Source organism: Solanum stenotomum, chromosome 8 (genome assembly GCF_019186545.1).
Source record: "Solanum stenotomum isolate F172 chromosome 8, ASM1918654v1, whole genome shotgun sequence".
Taxonomy (NCBI): domain Eukaryota; kingdom Viridiplantae; phylum Streptophyta; class Magnoliopsida; order Solanales; family Solanaceae; genus Solanum; species Solanum stenotomum.
Genome location: NC_064289.1, coordinates 5,360,389 through 5,381,016, shown reverse-complemented (window position 1 = coordinate 5,381,016; position 20,628 = coordinate 5,360,389). Strand labels below are relative to the sequence as shown.

General features: G+C 34.4%; 4 protein-coding genes across 6 annotated transcripts in view; 3 read left to right on the top strand and 1 right to left on the bottom strand.

Moving 5' to 3' along the window:
• The window catches only part of LOC125872539 (uncharacterized protein At3g49140), a 163,737-nt gene that overhangs the window by 18,498 nt on the left and 124,611 nt on the right, over window positions 1-20,628 (top strand). The gene's annotated exons all lie outside the window — the stretch shown is intronic.
• Window positions 1,119-10,231, top strand: LOC125872535 (probable E3 ubiquitin-protein ligase ARI7). 2 transcript variants are annotated; one of them, XM_049553268.1, is made up of 15 exons: window positions 1,119-1,440; window positions 2,377-2,506; window positions 2,757-2,862; window positions 2,973-3,063; window positions 3,756-3,928; window positions 4,803-4,907; window positions 4,993-5,081; window positions 5,431-5,538; window positions 5,827-5,917; window positions 6,057-6,146; window positions 6,699-6,746; window positions 7,847-7,918; window positions 8,744-8,843; window positions 8,949-9,075; window positions 9,660-10,231. In XM_049553268.1, the coding sequence occupies exons 1-15, from the start codon at window positions 1,266-1,268 to the stop codon at window positions 9,820-9,822; spliced, it is 1,668 nt and encodes a 555-aa protein (XP_049409225.1). In that variant the 5' UTR covers window positions 1,119-1,265; the 3' UTR covers window positions 9,823-10,231. The 2 variants fall into 2 exon arrangements, with proteins under 2 accessions (XP_049409225.1, XP_049409224.1); XM_049553267.1 differs by having other exon boundaries at window positions 1,121-1,445; window positions 2,382-2,506.
• On the bottom strand, window positions 10,830-15,229 carry LOC125872536 (calcium-dependent protein kinase 24). Its single transcript, XM_049553269.1, has 9 exons — window positions 15,025-15,229; window positions 13,819-14,161; window positions 13,605-13,728; window positions 13,077-13,220; window positions 12,833-12,985; window positions 12,097-12,212; window positions 11,836-12,003; window positions 11,511-11,744; window positions 10,830-11,003 (listed from the first exon to the last, which is right to left on the bottom strand). The coding sequence occupies exons 1-9, from the start codon at window positions 15,204-15,206 to the stop codon at window positions 10,857-10,859; spliced, it is 1,611 nt and encodes a 536-aa protein (XP_049409226.1). The 5' UTR covers window positions 15,207-15,229; the 3' UTR covers window positions 10,830-10,856.
• LOC125872550 (succinate dehydrogenase subunit 7A, mitochondrial-like) lies at window positions 16,337-20,447 on the top strand. Of its 2 annotated transcripts, none has more exons than XM_049553283.1 (4): window positions 16,337-16,496; window positions 16,605-16,673; window positions 18,804-18,906; window positions 20,094-20,447. In XM_049553283.1, exons 1-4 carry the CDS (start codon window positions 16,443-16,445, stop codon window positions 20,165-20,167), a joined length of 300 nt encoding a protein of 99 aa, XP_049409240.1. In that variant the 5' UTR covers window positions 16,337-16,442; the 3' UTR covers window positions 20,168-20,447. The 2 variants fall into 2 exon arrangements, with proteins under 2 accessions (XP_049409240.1, XP_049409241.1); XM_049553284.1 differs by having other exon boundaries at window positions 16,340-16,496; window positions 16,608-16,673.

The window sequence follows — 20,628 nt, the reverse complement described above, 5'->3', positions numbered from 1 at the left end:
TGATCAATCTCTGTCAAAAATGATGAGCAAATACTAAATATAAAAATTAAATACCTTCAATAATCATCTCGAATATAATTGTAAAATTCAAATGGAACAAAAATGATATTCATCATCTCCTTCTTAGAGATTTAATTAAACATACCAAGTAAAAATAACTAAAAACAAATATAGGTAATTTCTTTGCGGAGAAAATAATATGTAAAGTAGCTGAAAAAAAGAGAGAGTAGAGTTTTACTAGAAAAAAGACATAACATGTCCCTTATTAGAAACACAAAATTACTAAACCAACTTAGGAGAGGAGTAAAGCACATCAAGACTTATATATATACTAGTTATTAGGTTCCCGCGCCAGCGCGGGCCCAATGTATATTACTTCCTCCGTCTCATTTTATGNCATTAACATATTAATGTAGTCTCACAAAATAAAATATGAAGGGAACAATTATTTTCAATATATTCTTGTCTCAAGGAAAAATAATATAAAATAATTAAAAAAAAAGAATAAACACAAGTAAAAGCATAATAAAACATTCTAAATAGAACTACGATATCAAAATAATATGACAATTAAAGTGCAAGAAATATCAGATAATAACAGAATAAAAAGGACAAAAAAATACAAAAAATTACTACGACTCCTAAAAACAAAAAAACAAATCTTAATTTAAAACTTACAAACCTTAATGCTTTACTCAAGAAAATTCATACATCAAGAATTTAAATTTAAATACGTAAATAAATCAATATAACACTTCTTAAACCTTACAATTTGTTCCTCTATAATAATCATAATTTGAATTGCTATATAAACATTTATCTCGAATAATTTCTTCAATTTATAATATACACTATATTAAAAAAAATAATATAACAATTTTTAAACCTCAGAATTTATTTTTTCCATAATAATCCTAATTTGAATTGCTATATAAACCCTTTTTTACCTCTTTTTGAATTACTAAACACATCCCCACCAAACTTCCTAAACTCTCTTAAAATCTAAAACCACTAATTCCCTTTGAAAGACATTATATATTATATATATATATATATATATATATATATATACAAAAAATAAATAAAATCAATTTCATATTCTTTCTCTTTTGCCCACTTTCCATCATAATCAACAACCTACCTTTTTTTTTTCTTCTTTCCCCAATTTTACTTCTACAAGTTGTGCTAATTCGTTTTATTTAGCCTTTAGGGTTTCAAGCAACAATTTTTCAGCTGTAGTTTTGGTGTTTGATAATCTCTACTTGATGGATTCAGAAGATGATATGCACGATGCTAATGATATGGAGTCGGTAGATGAGGATTTCTACAGTGACGGTGATGGTTATGGCGGCGAAGCGGCAGATAGTGACGCTGATGTTGCTGATTATGATTTCATGGGTAATGAAACCGATGATTCCGATGAACAAGCTGTTAGTCGTACCCAGGTACTCTTCTGATTGTACTCAACTACTACTACTACTACTACCATGTCTTGATCTTGAATTAGTTGGAGGTGAATACTCTATGTACATCCCTGTTATCTTTGGTCTGCTTCATTCTACTTTTTGTAAGTTGTAACCTTCAGAAACTGTTGTACAATTCAGTTGGATGGTTTATTGGAATTGGGGTATTTGATTTTGATTTGGGTGTGAATTTGAAGTGAATTTCACTATAAAGACTATGCCTTTTTGGTATCCATTGCATATAGGTGCATATAGGGATAGCATAGTTTTACTGTTTATGAGTATTTATGGTAAGTTGTAACCTTCAGAAACATGTAGAGCTGTGTAATTCAGGTGAGTGTTTCATTGGAATTGGGGTCTTCTGATTTTGATTTTGATTTGGTTGCCTTTTTGCATCCCTTCTATTTAAGGATAGAATAATTGCGGGTGTGACTTAACAAAGTCACCAACCTTTCTTGTCTAAACTGTGGAAAGACACGGTGAAAAAGAGATGATCTTGATTGATGGGGTTGTGAATTTGATGAGTCCTGATATGTAACTGTATTCTGGGGCAATGTGAAAACTTTTTAAGGATGTTAACATATGATTTATAGGGTTATAGCTGAAGTGAACAGTTTGTCCGAATCATAATGATTAGTGAATTGCTGTGTTAGTGTTCTTTACTTGCTTGTTTTGTGAGACAGCTATGTTCTTAGCTAGAGATAACTTCAATGTGCTACAAAGGGGCTTCTGTTGAGCTAGAGTTGATTTTCTCTGCTAGTTAACACTTTGATGCGATACAAGTAGTCTCTTAATTTAGATCCTCTCTGTGAGAATTCCCATTTTAACTGTTCATTCAATGCCTTTTGATTTCAGATTTTTCTTTGTCATTAAATCCTATTCGGTTTTAGATTTACACAATGCCTTTGCAATTTGCAGAAAAATTATACTGTCTTGAAAGAAGAAGATATACGTCAGCGACAGGAGGAGGATATGATGACAATTTCTACTCTTCTCTCCATATCAAGAGAAGCTGCCTGTATATTACTTCGACGTTATAACTGGTAACGTGATCTTTTCCCCCTTTCAACCATAGGAGTTAATAGTTATTCTGATAGCTGCTGGGTGCTATTACTTGGATTGACATATTTTTCGTCTGTAGCTTTCACTTGATGAGCATCTTTGGAAATGTGAATCGTGCAATGCTATCACATTATGTTCTTGTGCTTTCTACTTGTATATGAGTTATGACAGACTTGGTTTTCCTTCTGTTTGACTTGTTTCTAAAAGACTAATAAACAATGATGATTGTAGGAGTGTGAACAAGGTGCATGAGGAGTGGTTTGCTGATGAAGAAAGAGTGCGCAAGTCTGCCGGCTTGTTGGAGAAGCCTGCTGTCTCTCTTTCAAGAGTTATAGATGTAAGTTCTCTACTTTGTTACCAGGAACTGATTCACTTCTTAGCCATTATAACATTTATTTGTGCTGCTGTCTCTCTCTGGTGGCCTGAATCTATTTACATTCTCGGCAGGTGGTGTGTGGGATTTGCTTTGAGAACTTCCTTCCTGATGACATAACATCTGTTGGGTGTGGTCATCCTTTTTGTAGTACTTGCTGGAAAGGTTTGTTTCTTCTTGGAGCTTTGGCCACATATATAGTTCTGCTTTACTCTGAACTTGAAAGAAGTGTCTAATTTGATATTCTCCGACGTATATTATCCAATATTTGTGTTCAGTTTATTTAGGGTACAAATCCTTCTCTATTGGAAAGTGCAATCCATCAATTTAAAAATTAAAAAAAAAAAAAAAAAAGAAAAAAAAAAAGAAAAAGAAGAGGGAAGTGTAATCCATTTGGACGTGCAAATCCTAGATCCTTGTTACTGTTTTATGAATACTGATGCTTAAATGGTAACCAATGAGACTTCTTGTGCAGCATCATGAAGGGAGAACTCTCCGTCAGTATCTTATTCAGTATAAATTTTTACTGAAGAATTTTGGTTGTCTTTTACCTGCCATGCCTTTTANGTACAAATCCTTCTCTATTGGAAACTGCAATCCATCAATTTAAAAAAAAAAAAAAAAAAGAAGAGGGAAGTGTAATCCATTTGGACGTGCAAATCCTAGACCCTTGTTACTGTTTTATGAATACTGATGCTTAAATGGTAACCAATGAGACTTCTTGTGCAGCATCATGAAGGGAGAACTCTCCGTCAGTATCTTATTCAGTATAAATTTTTACTGCAGAATTTTGGTTGTCTTTTACCTGCCATGCCTTTTATTTTCTTGTCTAATGGTTTTTGTTTTTGTTCTGGCAGCTTACATTACCACATCCATCAATGATGGCCCTGGATGCTTGACGCTGCAATGTCCTGACCCATCATGCGATGTTGCCATTGGTCAAGATATGATTGATAAATTGACATCTGGTGAAGATAAGGAGAAGTACTATCGCTACCTTCTTAGATCCTATATTGAGGACAGTAGAAAGGTTGGTGCCAAGTGCTGTCAGTTTGATGTTATTGAGGACTTGTACAGTTTAGATTGATTATGCTACCCATGATTGTTTGATCGAACTGTTGAAGAAGTAACATTTTGCTGCATATGAATTCATCACATATTCTTCTGTATCATATGTATCCGTGGGCCTGAGATTTTCTTTCCTGTGCGTCTTTTATAAATCTGTAAAAACATATACATGGCGGAACAGAGTACAGCAGAAGTGAGGTGAATCTAGTAAAGGACCTGCATAAGGATTGGAATGGGGATGCCATTATTTATGATTTTAGACACAAGAATAGCTTTAAAGTTCAGTATTTTGGTCCTTTAGCATTTTTTTGTGATAAGTAACTCTACACAAACTACAAGTCTCTTGGTCTTTTATCTCACATTTAAAAATTTCCGTTTTTCCTGTTCTCTCTCTCTCTTTCTTTTAACCTTTTCTTCCCTTCTTTCTTTTGCATTTTTCTTCATTTCCTACGGGATATTCAAGAAAAACGAATGTTTGTACATAACCTGTGCTGTTAAGCTGCCATCTAGTATAGATGATTGGTTGATCTTCAAGAAAAAACTACTGGTTTTTTGCATAACCTTTTTATTAATGATGTATGCTATAAGGGATATCCTTTCACATTTAGAAATTAACTAATGAAAGAAAAGTATTTGCTGCCGTCTCTGCTGACTTGTCTGGATCTTTTTTATGTTGGAGTACTTAAATTATCAACTTGAAATGGTTATTGTATATCACATTTTATTGACACGAGCTTTGTTTGTTGCAAGGGTTCTTTCGTCTCTCTTTATTGTACCTTTATTATTTGCCTTATTTGCTAGCAGGTGTGATACGTTTGTTTTCTTGTTTTCTGTAGACAAAATGGTGTCCTGCTCCAGGTTGTGATTCTGCAATAGAATATGATCTTGGAAGTGGAAGCTATGATGTTACTTGCTGTTGTTCCTTTAGTTTTTGTTGGAATGTGAGATTTCTTTTCACTTTTGTATTAACTTCATTTTTTAGTTCATGAAAGTGTCGTTTTCTTATTGTACTGTTATTTCGTTCAGTGTACAGAAGAGGCTCATCGGCCCGTAGATTGTGATACTGTGTCCAAGTGGATTTTGAAAAACAGTGCTGAGTCGGAGAACATGAATTGGTAAGTATTCATCTTAATGCTTATCGTCCGGTTTTATTTTGTTTTTCATATCTCTGTTAGTGTTCCATGAATGATTTTTAGTTAGGTTATTTATTTTATGTCTGCAACACTTTATAATGGTCATAAGGTTTTGTCAAGTAGCATAATGTTTGATACTCATCTGTATCATTTTTGTTTGGTGTTTCTTGTTATTTCACTGGGTATGTTGTTGTTGTTGTTGTTTCTTGTTATTTCAATCCAGTATGGATTGAACTAGTTTTTGGTTAATAGGTTGAGATCTTACACTTGTTGGATCCCAAATAAAAATAAGTTCGTTCACATCTAACTTTTTCCTTTCGGGTGATCTCAGGATCTTGGCTAATTCCAAGCCCTGTCCAAAGTGCAAGAGACCAATTGAGAAGAACCAAGGGTGTATGCACATGACTTGTACGCCACCATGTAAATTTGAGTTTTGCTGGTAAGACTTTTGCACCTATATCTATTTCTGTACATTAGACTGCTTATTCTTGAAGTTCACTACCTTCTATGCACTGTTTATGTGGGACCCAAAGGAAAAGAAATACATTTATCAATGAACATGGGCATTATTTCGTCAAGGATATTTCTAGGGCATTCACTGGTTCAGGGACTTACTTTGTTTTTTGGTATACAAGCTTAAGTAGAAGATACTGAATATACTCATTTTGAAGTATTTCATGTGGTTACCAAAAGGTCCTTATTCATAGTGTTATTTGATATCTCATAGGTTATGTCTTGGTGCATGGTCAGACCATGGTGAAAGGACTGGTGGATTTTATGCGTGTAATCGCTATGAGTCAGCAAAGCAAGAGGGCGTGGTGAGTTTTCCAGTTTTCCCATAATTGGTTTGCATTTTATTCTTTTTCATCTTGATCTTTGAATTTGGATTGTAACTATTGATCATGAATGCAATTGATTTGATGTCCTATATGCTTATGTATACATTGTTGCATATAGTATGATGAATCTGAGAGGAGGAGGGAGATGGCTAAAAACTCTCTGGAAAGATACACACATTACTATGAACGTTGGGCAACCAATCAATCGGTATGGATACTCTCTCTATCTCGTTTCCTTTGAGCTTGTCTTGTCTGTACTTATTGAAGCTGCACAAATATTGGGTAGAAGCGTTATGGAGTGTGAGCAGAAGAGTTGGGTTATGTCATATGTTACCCTGTTTGCTGCTTCTTTCCACTTCTCCTCTTTGTAGATACTGGAATTGAATATGCTTATTTACATTTCCCTTTTTGAATTGTTGATAATTGATGCCTTAAAAAGAAAATGAGATTACTGATTGATGCCATTGATTTGTATCTCTTGTGAGCTCTCTCTTTTACTATTTTTTTATTAGGTAAATATGTAGTTTCATTCTTTCAACATTTAGAGGATGGAAATGAGTACAAATGATCTTCTACTGTTTTCTAGAAACAGATTATACACATCTTGGAAATGGTAAAACGTGCATTAAATTGTGAAATTGAAAGTTCCGTTTGACTTTGTATACTTCTTGGGAATTGTGAAACATGTGTTAATTTGTGAAAACTGAAATTTCGCACTCACTTTTTGTAAAGCTTACATTCCTTGTTTTCCTGATGGCAGTCGAGGCAAAAAGCCATGGCAGATCTGCATCAAATGCAAACTGTTCATGTAAGTATAATAGGTGCTTGCTTACAGACGGCAATTATTCTTTGTACTATGGTACTTTTTTTCAGTTTTGTGGGACTATACTGGGTATGTTGTTGTACTTGAAACTAGGGTGCAGTTGTAATTTTGTTCAAGAATATTTTCAAATGTGTGTGTTTTTGTTTTGGTAAATGTTGGCTTGCTGTAGGGTTGTATATATTGCAATTTTACTCCTTGGTTTATGTAATAATTTACTTTATGCCTGGTTGTGATTTTGCTCCACAGAGTATACTAGGGGTGACAAAATAATCCCAACCTGCACAACCCATTTAATTTTGGGCAGGTTATTGACCCGGCCACTTATTAGCTCAACCCATTTCAACCCATTAAAAATTGGGTTGATATGTAACCCAAATTGGCTTATGAGAAATCTTGTCAAAACATTTTTAAAAAACTTTTGTTTTTAATTTGATATGTTATATATAGCCATAAGAAATAAAAAAAATAATTTTATTAGGTACTAAAATTTTTTTTTGATAATCGAGAAATCCGTCTGTGACCCGCACTTTGGACCAATCACAGCCTTCTAAACTCGGTGGATAATGGGCCCGCCCCTCTACCCTTCTCCACTTAAATACCGGGCTTCGCTTTGCATGGTGTGGGGCTTGAACCTGCGACCTAAGCCACAAATCCTCCACCTTTTGCCACTTGAGCTAGGCCTTGGGGGCTTATTAGGTACTAAAATATTTTAAAAGAACAAATAAAACAATTAGACATGGTAAAAATTGTTTTGGGTTGGGTCTTGACCTGTTGTATGACCCATTACCTCACCCGTTTTATCCCAAGCAGATTTGGGTTGGGTTGGGTTGGGTCTTGACCCATTATGGCCCGCCCAAATTTTACCCTACCCACCCAATTGCCACCCTTAAGAGTATACACAGGCTAAAGAAATGACAAAATAAGAGTAAATGCTCTTTATGAAAAAAGTTGGTGCTGAAGAATTTGCTTACTGGAAATGAGTTGTTTTCTTTGCTCTTATGTTATCTCGCCAGGCATAACTTATGTTTTTTTCCTTTTGATATGTCTTCAAATGTGTTTAATGTAGTTTCTGGTTTATTCTGCAGCTTGAAAAGCTTAGTGAAAAACAGTCCCAACCTGAGTCACAATTGAAATTCATTATAGATTCCTGGCAACAGGTGAACACTGCAATCTTCTTCACATATACATTATATGAAACATTAGTTAAATGGCATTTCTCCAACGATCAAGCAGTTATAATATTATGGCTACACCGAGGAATCAGTTCATGGTTGGCCTATTCCACATCAACTTGTTGCCCTCTATGTACTACATATGGCTGGATCTTTTGTAGGAAATCATCAGCCTCATCTCATTCCCAGTTTTGAATTGGTTTCCTATCGAAATGTATACATTTGTTTCATACACTACAGGGATGGTGGAAGATATATCTCTTACATCCCAGAGGGGCTAAACTATGTTGAGGACACTCGATATCCGAAGTTTCTATGAACTTCAGTTACTCTGGCCTTCTTATCAATGATAGTGAAGGAAGAGGAGTTTTCGGGGTTGTGGGGGGTGTCGTTCAAGGATAAGTCTTGGCACTATGCATTGGGGTTTGGAGATTTGTCTTTAATTATTAAGTTCCTGCAACATACATCAAACCAAAATACGGAATTAGTCCCTTTTGAATAAATCCCCCCCCCCGCCCCCACCGCCCATGTGAGTTCCCACATGAGGTTGCCAATCAGATGAAGACCGGAAGACAGTTACTGTGTTCATCTGTATTATGCAACAAATTTTCCAACCGTAGAGGCTTCATGTTTGAATGCAGTTTTGGATAGCTATTTCCCTAGAAGTAGGATTTCTCTGGAAATGAGTAATTTGTGAATGTGCACCTACTTGGGGGGACTGATCCTCTTTGCCAGATTTATCTCTTCTTTCCTTTTATAGCCATCCCATAAGATATTCTTTATAAGTATGTTCCACTATACAATTTGCAGATAGTTGAATGTAGGAGAGTGTTAAAATGGACTTATGCATATGGATACTACCTACCGGAACATGAGAAAGCGAAAAGACAATTTTTTGAGTACGTACAAGGTATTTACAGTTCTCATCATCTGTGTACCTTGTTCTTTGATCATCTTCAGTAAACTTGTCTCATGCTTCTGTTACTTTTCTGTATGCAAATTTTTATCTGTACAGGTGAGGCAGAGGCTGGTTTAGAAAGACTTCATCAATGTGCTGAAAAGGAACTCCAAACTTATCTTAATGCTACAGGACCGTCCAAGGATTTCAATGATTTCCGTACAAAGCTCGCTGGTTTAACAAGGTAATTTTTCTTACACTGTTTCCTAGAAGCATAAAGTGTGGACGTTTCTTCAGCTAAGAGCCAATTAATCCAGGAGTTCTGGTTTCACACTTTTTACTTAAATGTTTAGAAGATTGCATATCACTAAACAATAATCTTTAAACTCCTTTGTTTATATAATTGTTCATGTTGAAATTTATTTATCTTGAGTTATGCATAAATTTAATTTCTTTTTTGTTTTCGTGATTTTTTCACTAAAATTGTCCTCTAATTTGGGTTTGCATTTAAACCCTCAATTGACCAGAAAACACTTTTTGTATGTGGTCCCCACACTCACCCCCCTAACTGCTGCCTCGTTCATGCGAACAACACCTCCGCTTCCATGGAAAAAAAGAGGACAGCCTGTATGTTCACAGATTAGTATAAATTGGAGTACCAAACACGATCTAGGATTTTACATCGTAAATGTCACGGGATAATTGTTGCCTAAGCTGCCAGTCGACCTCTCAAATATGTGGAAGAGATGCGATGGTTTTGCGCTTGATAGTTCATATTGATATTTTAACATTTAAATGACAGCTCTGTTTTTTTTCAAATTGCAACAGTGTCACCCGAAACTACTTTGAAAATCTGGTTAGAGCACTGGAGAATGGTCTTGCTGATGTGGATTCCCAAGGTGCTTGTAGTAAGGCACCCAGCTCAAAGAACGCAACTGGTAGCAGCAAGGGCAAAGGAGGAGGTAGGGGCAAGAACTCTACTAAGACATGAGGGGCCAAAGCACATAAGACGATTCTATCTATACTGTGATTTTGGGGGATAAAATGATGTTCAGATGGGTAAGTTAAAGAATCTACTCAACGATAGGAAAACGAGAGGGGTTGATCCTCTCTAATTGAAGCCACCAATTGTCAGAGAACAGTATAGGTAAAAAGGACCCCTGAAACTGAAGTTTGCTCTTGTGCATCTTCAAGGGGCAATATAATTTATGGTTCTGTTGTAAATAGTCTGTGATAGAGTTAGGTGCAGAACTATTCCAACTCAACTCATCCCATCTCTCTGGGATGGTGGGTCAGTAGCTGCAAACAAAGCTGTGTTGTTGTTGTTCTTACTGGTGATTTGTGTATAATGTTCCCTTGTGTGTATATAATGATACATGTTATTGTTTTTAGAATTGCTCTATCCGTCTCTCCATGGTTATAGTTTCGTAGCCTTATTGAGATAAGACCTTTCGACGTATTTGAGTAGCATGCCCCAGTATTGTTTACCTGATACTGATTTCCATTTTTATGGAAAGTATTTTCTTGAAAAGTGTGTTCCAGTGTTGGTTGGAGAGTAAAAGCTATTTCTCGAAAAAAGATGTTTATTAGTTCTTTGTGTTTTGACATCTGGGAAATGAGAAACATACCTTCAGGCTAGGGACAGGGAAAGACGGGTGGATTATAGAGCTAAGATAAAGAGAAAATCGAAGGCCCATCAGGATTGGGCATGGGCGAGCCTCGACTGGACCATCATTGATCAAAAAACAAAGAACAAGATTCTTGGTCCATCATCTTTCTATTATTACTCAATGAAGTAGTATCATTCATCCTCAAAATGATATTTTGTCATTAATATTAAGAACTACTAGCCTTTGTAAAACTGAAAAAAATGAGACAGACAAGAAATATGTAAATATATTCTTGCTTAATGTGGAACAAAACCCTGTATATTTCTTAGCCATATCTTCTTCTCTACATTTTTCTTTTCTCATCTTCTTGTCAAGTGAAGGATATAATAAAAGCTCAGAGAATATTGGAAGAGAGTTAATTTTTCAATTGCATCGATTTGTCTTTGAAAAGTCTCATGCTAAGTGCATTCAGCATTGCTTTTGAGTATTGACGTGAACCCATTTTCCAATCTGTTCCTGTTGACATCATCACCTTGAAATCTTGATAACTTATCCTTCCATCCTGTATTCATATGTCAACAAATCAACAACAAATCCACTATAATTTCACAAGTGGGATTTGAGAAGGATATACTATACGCAAATCTTATTCCTACCTTGAAAGGTAGAATGTTTCACTATTACAAGCGATAATCGGAGTAGAAGAAACAATAGATAGTAACAAAAATCGAAGGACAAGATATTACACGAGAAATACTACTATATGTGAGTATAAGCGAGACAACACTCTACTTCATACTAGCATTCTATCCTAATCTATGTCCTCGATAACCTCCTATCTACTTAGTATACATAGAGGTTGAGATAGAGTTCTTGCTACTAATGAACGCTAAGTCATGTATTATATTTGGGTTTAAAAAAATCAACTTAATATGTCTTAACAATATGTCCAAAATTCGATAAGCTGCGTTTTCTAGGATTCAGAACCATCAATGTTTTGTGTAAACAAGAACTTAAGTAAGGAGACAAAGATTATTCAAATGATTAAGGTTAATTAATGAAATTTTACCTTATCCAAATCAGCATCAAATATGATGTCATTAATAACTTGATCATTTTGGGGGGCAAGACTATCATCAAACAAAGAGATTTTCAAGTCTTCAAACTCAATAAATCCACTTTTATTCTTGTCAAATTGGAGGAATGCATGTCTAAGATGATCATCATTGCTTAACCTTTGTAAATGCACAGCCATTGTAACAAATTCCTCACAATTCAACATTCCATTTCCATCAACATCAGCCTAATTAACAACAACAAAAAAATAATCTTAATTAATTAAAATTTGTAAAATTAATTAATGCATAATTAAGGGACAATTAATTAAAGCTTACAGCGTCCATTAACAAGTGGACTTCAGGTTCAGCAACAGTTTGTCCCATCATATGTAGACCATCTTTGAGTTCTTGGAAACTTAAGTTTCCATTTTTGTCAGTGTCCATCTTATAAAACATTTGTTTTATACCATGTACTTGATCTTGTGGTAAGTTATCTGCTACAACCTGTAAATATTGTACGTACGTACGTACAATTATGTTTTATGAAATAAAATACCACATTGGAAAACATGTTGATTATTAGGAATTAGTACTCACTCTTAAAACTTTCTTCTTGAATTTATTCATCAAAGTGAATTGCTTAATCTTGGCTCTCACACCTTCTCCCAAACAAACATTAGACACCTTGTCTGCATTCTGTATCCAGTGATGATCTAATTTGAATATCAATAGTTGATATATTAGGTTTAAAATTTGCTATTAAGTCCTAATCTTTAAGGATCAAACATAATAAGATAACTCAGACGAACAACAACAACATACTCAGTGTAATCCAGAGGGGAGGGTGTACACAGAGTCACAGACCTTACCCCTACCTCGTGGAGGTAGAAAGGTTGTTAATTTTTGAAAGACTCTCAACTCAAGTAACTCATAACAAAGCAATGTTATGAATAACATACAAACACAGAGCAAACATAGCAAAGAATTACAAATTCATTACATAGCATTCGGAAAAAAGGACAGTAACATCAAAATAATGCAATAATCGAAACAAAGGAACTAACATGTATCAAATAGATATCAAAGGGCAGAAACTACAAGATTAGTACTAATACTACTAAAATGTATAGAGACAACACTCAACTATCTGCGAACCTTCTACTCTAATTCTTGACCTTCAAAACCCCCTATCTAAAACAATACATGTTTAATTACTAAACACTAATAATGTAAAAAAAGGTAGATTATCTCTACGTACACCATATTAAAGTACGCATCAGAAATTAGTTATCCCTTATCCCACGTACCAAACGAGCTGTGATAGTATGCTTACCAAGGACTTCTTCAACAGTAAACCTGTTATAAGGATTAGCATCAAGCATTCCTTTGACAAGATCTTTAGCTTCATCAGATACTCTTGGCCATGGATCTCTGTTAAAGTCTATTGTACCTTTCACTATTGCATGTGCAATTCCTTCTTCAGTTTCTGTGCTAATCAAGGAAACACAATTAATTAGACTATTCATAAACTCAATTAATTAACTACAAAGAACAATAATTAGTTGTAACTTAATTACCTGCCCAAAAAGGGGGAACACCACATAACAAAATGTAAAGAATAACACCAGCACTCCACACATCAACTTCTGGTCCATAATTTCTTCTAAGAACTTCCGGAGCCATGTAATATGGACTTCCTACTATTTCACCAAATCTCTGACCTAACCATGAAAAAATAAGTGTTTTTTTTAGTATAAGCAGAAACAGTTTTTCGAACAATGCAAAACGTAATTAGAAACACTTTTGGAACCTTGGTCAAGACTCAAGCACAAATTGCATATTAACAAGAGTATTTTTCAAATTGATTAGCAACAACGATTGACGTGGTCTCCAAGAAACTTTGAGATGGTCCGTCAAGTCCTCTAGCCTAGGATAGTTAAAATAAAGGCAGGATACCCAAACACAAACTGTTACTCTCCATTTGTTCGAGAAGCACTTGAGATTTTGAAAATTTGGCCAAACACGTACTATAAATAACAATAATAGTGTGGCAATGTATATAACTTAAAGTTCAAAATAAATTAACAGAGAGCCAAAGTACTTACCAGGTTCAAAGAAAATGGATAGTCCAAAATCAATGGCCTTTAATTGAGCATTTTCATTTACATTGGCATATAAAAAGTTCTCAGGTTTGAGGTCTCTATGAATTACCCCATGCTTGTGGCATACCTATAGAGTTAAAAGTTATACACACAGCTAGTACAAAGAATTTGTATATCATACGTCATTAAATCAGACAAATAAATTGAAATGATTTACCTGAACAACTTCAAGAATAGTTTTTGTAACAAGAGCAGCAGCTCTTTCAGTATAATGTCCTCTTGCAACAATTCTATCAAATAATTCTCCACCTTCACAAAGTTCCATAACAAGATAAACAGCTTCTTTATCTTCATAAACTTCTTTGTAGGTAACAATATTAGGGTGTTTAGGTAAATGCCTCATAATAACCACCTCCCTCCTCACATCTTCCACATCTATCTCTGTTCTCAATTTGCTCTTTGCTATTGTCTTACATGCCACATTCTCCCCACTTATCTTGTCTACACATTGGTATGTTATACCAAACTCCCCTCTTCCTAACTCCTTCCCAAACTCATACCTATAACAATAATATGAGCCCGTTTGAATTAGCTGATTGTAAATAGTTGATAAGCTTTAAACGCTGATAAACAATTATGTAATTGGATACAAGTGTTGAAATTGTTAATAAACAGTCTAACAATAACTTTTCTTAAAGAGATTGTTTTAGGGAAACCATAGAAAAATCCCCTGTTGGATAGTGGCAGAGTTGGGATTTTTCACTAAGGAAAGTGAAAATGTGAGGAAATAAGAATACATACAAAAAAAAAAAAACCTATCGACACAATGTAATTTTTCAGCGAAATTAAAGAGTGGCAATTGACACCCCTTTAACAGGAGTGTGGCTCCACCACTACCTCAAAATATAAGTAAACTTACATACAAATCCCTTTCGGATAGTGGCAGAACCAAAATTTTTCACTAAGGGAACGTCAAAATGTAAAGGAAACAAATGAAAAAGTTACGGGAGTTCAACATATATATTATATATACAAAAATGTAACTTATTTACATAATGTAGTTTTCTGACAAAAGAGTATCAAATGGCACCCCACCCCTCGAACAAGGATAGCTCCACCACTACTACAAAATACAAGTAAACTTATAGTGTACTGATAAATTTTAACTTATTAGCCACTTTTTAAAAAAATACATGAATTTATTGAAAGAAGATTATTTACTATAGTCATCTTATTTCGTGTTGTTCCTTTAAATTTAAAGCTTAAATAAAATTTATATCTAAAATATTGTTCGTATATTATTTAGAAAAAACATAGAAGAATTAATGCTATTCAAAATATACGTATGTATAACACCTTAAAACTCATCAATAATAAATTGAATAAACTTCATATATATTACAAACTATCTAACAATACGTACCTCTGATAAATATCATGGCCTGATGGATCCGTCACGACATTTATTGGTCTCGAAAATTTTTGGGATTTAGGCACGGATGTCCTGCTTGCGCTCTTGGAACATGTTTCTTCATCAATAGGTGTAGGCCTCATTCTAGTCCTTTTTAAGAAACTTGCATTTTGTACAGACATGCATGTTCCCATTTTTTTGGGATGTTAAATTTTAGTAGATTATATGTTTTTTTTTGTGGAATTTAGGTTGAACATCCCAAAGGGAACAAATGATCATAGGAAAATTAATCAAGTGAAGGAAAAAACAAATTAGAGAGAAAGAGAAGGAAGAAGGAAGAGGGACAGAATTAGGAAAATCCTATTTTTAGGGGAAGTAGTTGATTAATAAGTTATTAATTAAGCTAATTAATGTATTATGTTGGTCAAGATTTTATTGCTTTCCCCGGTTTTGTCTCACTCCATTTTGACCACTTTTGGTCTTGTGCCATATAAATATAGAAAGATTCTAGTACTATCATTTTAATTATGCGAAGGTGTTTAACTAAATATATAGTATAAAGAAAGAAAAGTATATTTGAAGTATGTGATGTAAATCAAAGATGTATTATTTAGGGAAATGGAGAAGAGACTACAAGGTGGATAATCGAATGCGTATTAATAAGATAGGAGTTCAGATAATCAATCAATTGAGTTACTAAAATTTCCATATGATGGACCTTTTCGTGGGTTAAAAATGAGAATTTTAAAATTTAATTATTTTTTATTTTAAACATATACTAAAAAGTATCTTTTTTTTCCGAAAGATTTAAAAGAAAAATATGTTACATAACATGGAATGAGAAAATATTTACATATATTTTGTATGTGCAACAAATTCTATGTACGTACACTTTGTACTTACTTCAAGTTATATAATTAGTCAACGATCTTCACTTAGATGTTACAATGTGTGGAGTTCTCTTATACATAGAAATTTCAAACATTTGTGTCTTTACATAATTATGGACAATCTTCACTTCATAAATTAAGTTTTGATATTGAGTTGTATTTGTTTCTTTATTATGATATCAAAGTGATTGGTCATTTTAATTCATGATTTTACATGATAATGAATCCATGTTTATATTGTCCATGTTTTATATGTTCAATTCTAAGCGTGCTCGATTTTTGAGTTTTCACGTCGATAAAGAACGGAGTGAATTATTTATCTCAATCTTAGATAAGGATTCTTTGTACAAACTGAAACATTAGGGGTTTTAATGACATATTTCTGTAAGTTAGGGAGTTTTGTGTAAATAACCTCTCCTCCAATACCCCATTTCACAAAATTTCACTGACTAACCAATTTCTCTCTTATTGTGCTGTATCGGGAGACTCAGAATCATCTTCTTCATCTACGTTTACTCTGTTCGATTTCGGTGAAAAGTAATGGCGTTTTTGCTCAACAAAACAGCTTTATCGAAGCTTCGACTCAATCCTCAGGTCTCTCTCGTTTCTAATTTGAGTTTTCTGTTTTGTATTTATGTGATGCGTTTACTAACTGTCTGACGATTTGTGCTAATGAAATCTCGCTTTTTATTCATACTGTAGAAGACCGATGAGTCCTTGATGCTATCACGACGTGGGATCCATATCGAACCCGGGGCTCGCGAGAAGGCTGTGAGTACTTACACTTTCCCCTATGCCTAATCGACCTTGTTTTCTCCATTTTTTCTATGTTTCTCCAAACTGTTTACTATAAAGATCCAAAGTCGCGTTAAATTTAGATTTGAAGCTTTAATTGGGATGGGCAATCTGTTGATTTTGGTGAACATTTGGTGAGACCACGATGTTTATGTTAGGGATTGAGTGTTTTTTGAAGAGTACTGTGTATTTTGTGTAGGTTCTCCTTTTTTATGTAGCTGAGTTTTTTTATAGAAGAGCTGAAGAAATTTTGAACTGATAAGGAGATATTGGGAGCTGTCTTTTAATTGTTGATTGTTCTGAGTACCAGGGGCGTATTTAGAGGGGGTGCCGTGGGTTCACGTGAACCCATGCTTTCCTCTCAAGATCATATATAATAGTGTTATATTTTTAAAAAATATTTAAATATAGATGTGTGAACCCACGTTTAAAGTATCATATAATAATACAATAATGATTGAGTGTACCTCTCTAAGTAAGGATAAAAATTTAAGTCTTATATCTGTCTTGTTCTTTTGAGTAACACCTCCCCAAGTGGTTATCGTTATACTTTTGACGTTTCAACTAATTTTTCTTTTGTTTTTTTTTCCTTTAATCTTTCAAAATTTTCAAGTGCCTTACATTAGAAGTTCCTAAAAAACTTTGCACTATAAGATTTTTATATAATTAAATCAAATGTGTATATTAAAATTTAAAACTAATAGTAATATATATTTTGGACCTATAATTATTAAAATTTAATGGTTCATATTAAGAACCTAAAAGTCAAACTTATCAAATTTATATTTAAGATGCATTTTTTTCGTATTCGTGCACCCGTCTTGACGAATTCCTGGATACGCCTCTGGTTCTGACTTCTGTGTGTAACTAGGAGTCTAGCTGATTGATTGATACTTTATTGTAGCCTCACGGTTGATAGGGTGCATAGATACACTGTATCCCAGTTATCATTATGCCGATAACCATCTAAGTTCTGCACAGCTAATTTGTTAAAATCACCTTATCAGAAAGCAGCTGATTTGTTAATTTTTTTTGGGTGTAGTTTCTTGCACTAAAAAGTGTACTTGAGGATTTTTTTTTTCTTTTTAATTTGGATGGTGTAGTTTACTAAGTTGAAATTCTTATGAATTTTAATCATTGTGAATCATTTTAAGATAAAAGATTGTTTGCCTATTTTATTGAGGGCACAGGTGGTGTTGCGATAGCAGCAATGTGAAAATTACAGGACATTCTTTCTTAGTATAGTGATATGCTTAACAGCAAAAATAATAATTGTGCAACATGACATTACCCAAAATGTCTTCCATGTTAAAGAAGTATCAGATGTATTTCCCATAGCTTGGTCTACAACATTTTTTTTTTTGGGGGCGGGGGGGGGTTTCATAAATAGACTTCTTCTCGAGACAATTTATATTTTAGCTACTCATGTGAATGTTGCTTGGGATGGGGTTGTTTGTCAAATCCAATGATGCCTCTAGTATAGGTGTGCTTGAATGAGCAAACTATGTGTGTGCGTGCACACATTAGAAATTTAGAATGAGCATGAGCTTTTTAATATTTCCATGTGTATGATATATTCTTTAGTGGAGCTCTCAATTGCAAATCATTAAATTTCCTTGGTAAAATGCTGTAAGCTATTAATTTCACAAGTAGGATCTCTTTTATTTGNTTTCCTTTAGCTTGGTCTACAACATTTTTTTTTTTTGGGGGGGGGGGGGGGGGGCTTTNTCATAAATAGACTTCTTCTCGAGACAATTTATATTTTAGCTACTTGTGTGAATGTTGCTTGGGATGGGGTTGTTTGTCAAATCCAATGGTGCCTCTAGTATAGGTGTGCTTGAATGAGCAAACTATGTGTGTGCACGCACACATTAGAAATTTAGAATGAGCATGAGCTTTTTAATATTTCCATGTGTATGATATATTCTTTAGTGGAGCTCTCAATTGCAAATCATTAAATTTCCTTGGTAAAATGCTGTAAGCTATTAATTTCACAAGTAGGATCTCTTTTATTTGAACCTGCTTAATTGTTTGCATCAGTAGCTCTTTCTTTTTGCTCTGTTTTTTTCCCTCTGTTTTATCCTTGCCAATTCTTATTTTTTGCAGCTCTTGGCAGCGGATCCCTCCTTGAAACGCTTTAAATCACATAAACAAAGTGTGCGAACCCTCAAAAGGGTGGGAGATGTTCTAACTATTGTTGTAGTAGCAGGTTTTGCTCTTCACCACTTATTGGATTCACTTTATTTGTTTTTCTGTGAATGTAGTTGTAAGGGACTAAGGAGTCGTTTGGTATGAGGTATAAGGGTAATAATCTCGGGATAAGATGCATGATTGCATTTGGTTAGAGACTTAGAGGTATTAGTTAGTCCGAGGATTATTTATCCCACCATTTATACCATCGTGATGAGATAAGTTATCCCATATATATAATAGGATAACTTTGTTAATCCCATTCCCCATTCCAAACGACCCCTAAGGGTATGTACTGCAGAGAAGGTGAAGTTGTTACTCAATTCATGCCATCCCCTTGACTGAGCGCATTCGTCAAATTGAGACAGGCAGCCCAATATTGGCTCATGATTCCATTTCTTTCGGGGTTGGGAGTATAGTATCTGTACTAATGTCACAGAACTATTACACATGCAGTAATCTATCATCTGTGACAAATTTTGGTAAAGTGGTCTGAGTGTACTGTGCAGTAACACCCTGTCACTAGTAATGTTACTACCCTGCATTACTTTTTAGTTTTCGATGATAATCAGATCCATGTCATTGGTTTCTCAGCTATATGAGTTCGATGCCATTGAAAATGCTTTAGAACCTTCTGCTATTACCCATTATTCCCCAACAAAGGAAAAAAAGAAAACCTAAAGCCTTCTTCTATGTTGAGTTACGTCCAGATTTTGTTCAGAGGCTTATATATTCTATGCAACATCTAATATCTGCCACCCTTTGGTGCTCTTAGAGCGACATGATCTACGCTACTCTTAATATAATTTGCAATGATCAGTTCCCAGCCTTCATATTTATTGGCATCTCATTCATAGCTGAAACTATTGAAAGAACATTAGTAGCTTCTTCGCTGTTGATTTATATCCAACTCCTTGTTATTCAGAGGCTATTAATTATGTTCCTTGCAGCATTTTTTTACTGTTATTGGGCTGCTATTAGCTATCTTCTGAATCCTGAAAAAAGTCACTCTATTGAATACTAGTTTCTTTGAAGCAAGATAATTCCCTCGTCTGAGGGATGTTTTGTAATCTTTATACCCTGCTGGCTTGTTTTGCCTGCAATTTGCAACAATCAATATGGATCTGTTTCTAAGTTTCACCATTTTCTGTTGATTGCTAATACTTTTGAAACCGCCATTCTGATCTTCCTAATCTGTACTTTCAGGATGTTGTTATGAGATATATGTAAGAGCTGTTATGCGGGAAGAAGCAAGGAAGCAGGCAGAAGGAAGTGCATAATGCAGATCATTCGTTTTTTGCATATCTTCACTGCCTTTCTCTTCGAAACATGGGGTGGAATGGGATAATGAAGGTTGAATATCTTGGTACTAAGTAGATGAAACTCGTGTTTTGACTTTTGTTTGGGTTGGTGGTATGAAAATAAGATGGCTCCAAACAGTTTTGAGGCTGCATTTAACCCCAAGAACTTTGCATGCAATTTTTGGTTTTATTTGAACTTTAATGTTTGAATGCTCTAAAATGTATGTGATTCCTGGTGAGATTTTCTGACCTACAATTATGATGCTTTCACTTAATGTTACTGTCTTAAAAGATGGACCTTCACAAAGTAAATATTGGCTATGAGTATATGTCAACAAGTCCCTTCTTGACAAAAAAAAATTTATAGACTTAAATGACAAGAAGCAAAATATCTATGTTTTGGGTTTTTTCAATCATATGTTTTGGGTTTGAGCTGTTTC

Coding starts and splice junctions, on each gene's coding strand:
- LOC125872535 (XM_049553268.1), top strand. CDS start 1,266: ATGGATTCAGAAGATGATATGCACGATGCTAATGATATGGAGTCGGTA. Junction 5,918..6,056: donor CAGCAAAGCAAGAGGGCGTG/GTGAGTTTTCCA, acceptor TGTTGCATATAG/TATGATGAATCTGAGAGGAG. Junction 6,147..6,698: donor GTTGGGCAACCAATCAATCG/GTATGGATACTC, acceptor TCCTGATGGCAG/TCGAGGCAAAAAGCCATGGC.
- LOC125872536 (XM_049553269.1), bottom strand. CDS start 15,206: ATGGGAACATGCATGTCTGTACAAAATGCAAGTTTCTTAAAAAGGACT. Junction 12,004..12,096: donor TCAAGAAGAAAGTTTTAAGA/GTGAGTACTAAT, acceptor CAATATTTACAG/GTTGTAGCAGATAACTTACC. Junction 11,004..11,510: donor TTGATGCTGATTTGGATAAG/GTAAAATTTCAT, acceptor ATATGAATACAG/GATGGAAGGATAAGTTATCA.
- LOC125872550 (XM_049553283.1), top strand. CDS start 16,443: ATGGCGTTTTTGCTCAACAAAACAGCTTTATCGAAGCTTCGACTCAAT. Junction 16,497..16,604: donor AGCTTCGACTCAATCCTCAG/GTCTCTCTCGTT, acceptor TTCATACTGTAG/AAGACCGATGAGTCCTTGAT. Junction 18,907..20,093: donor AACTATTGTTGTAGTAGCAG/GTTTTGCTCTTC, acceptor CTGTACTTTCAG/GATGTTGTTATGAGATATAT.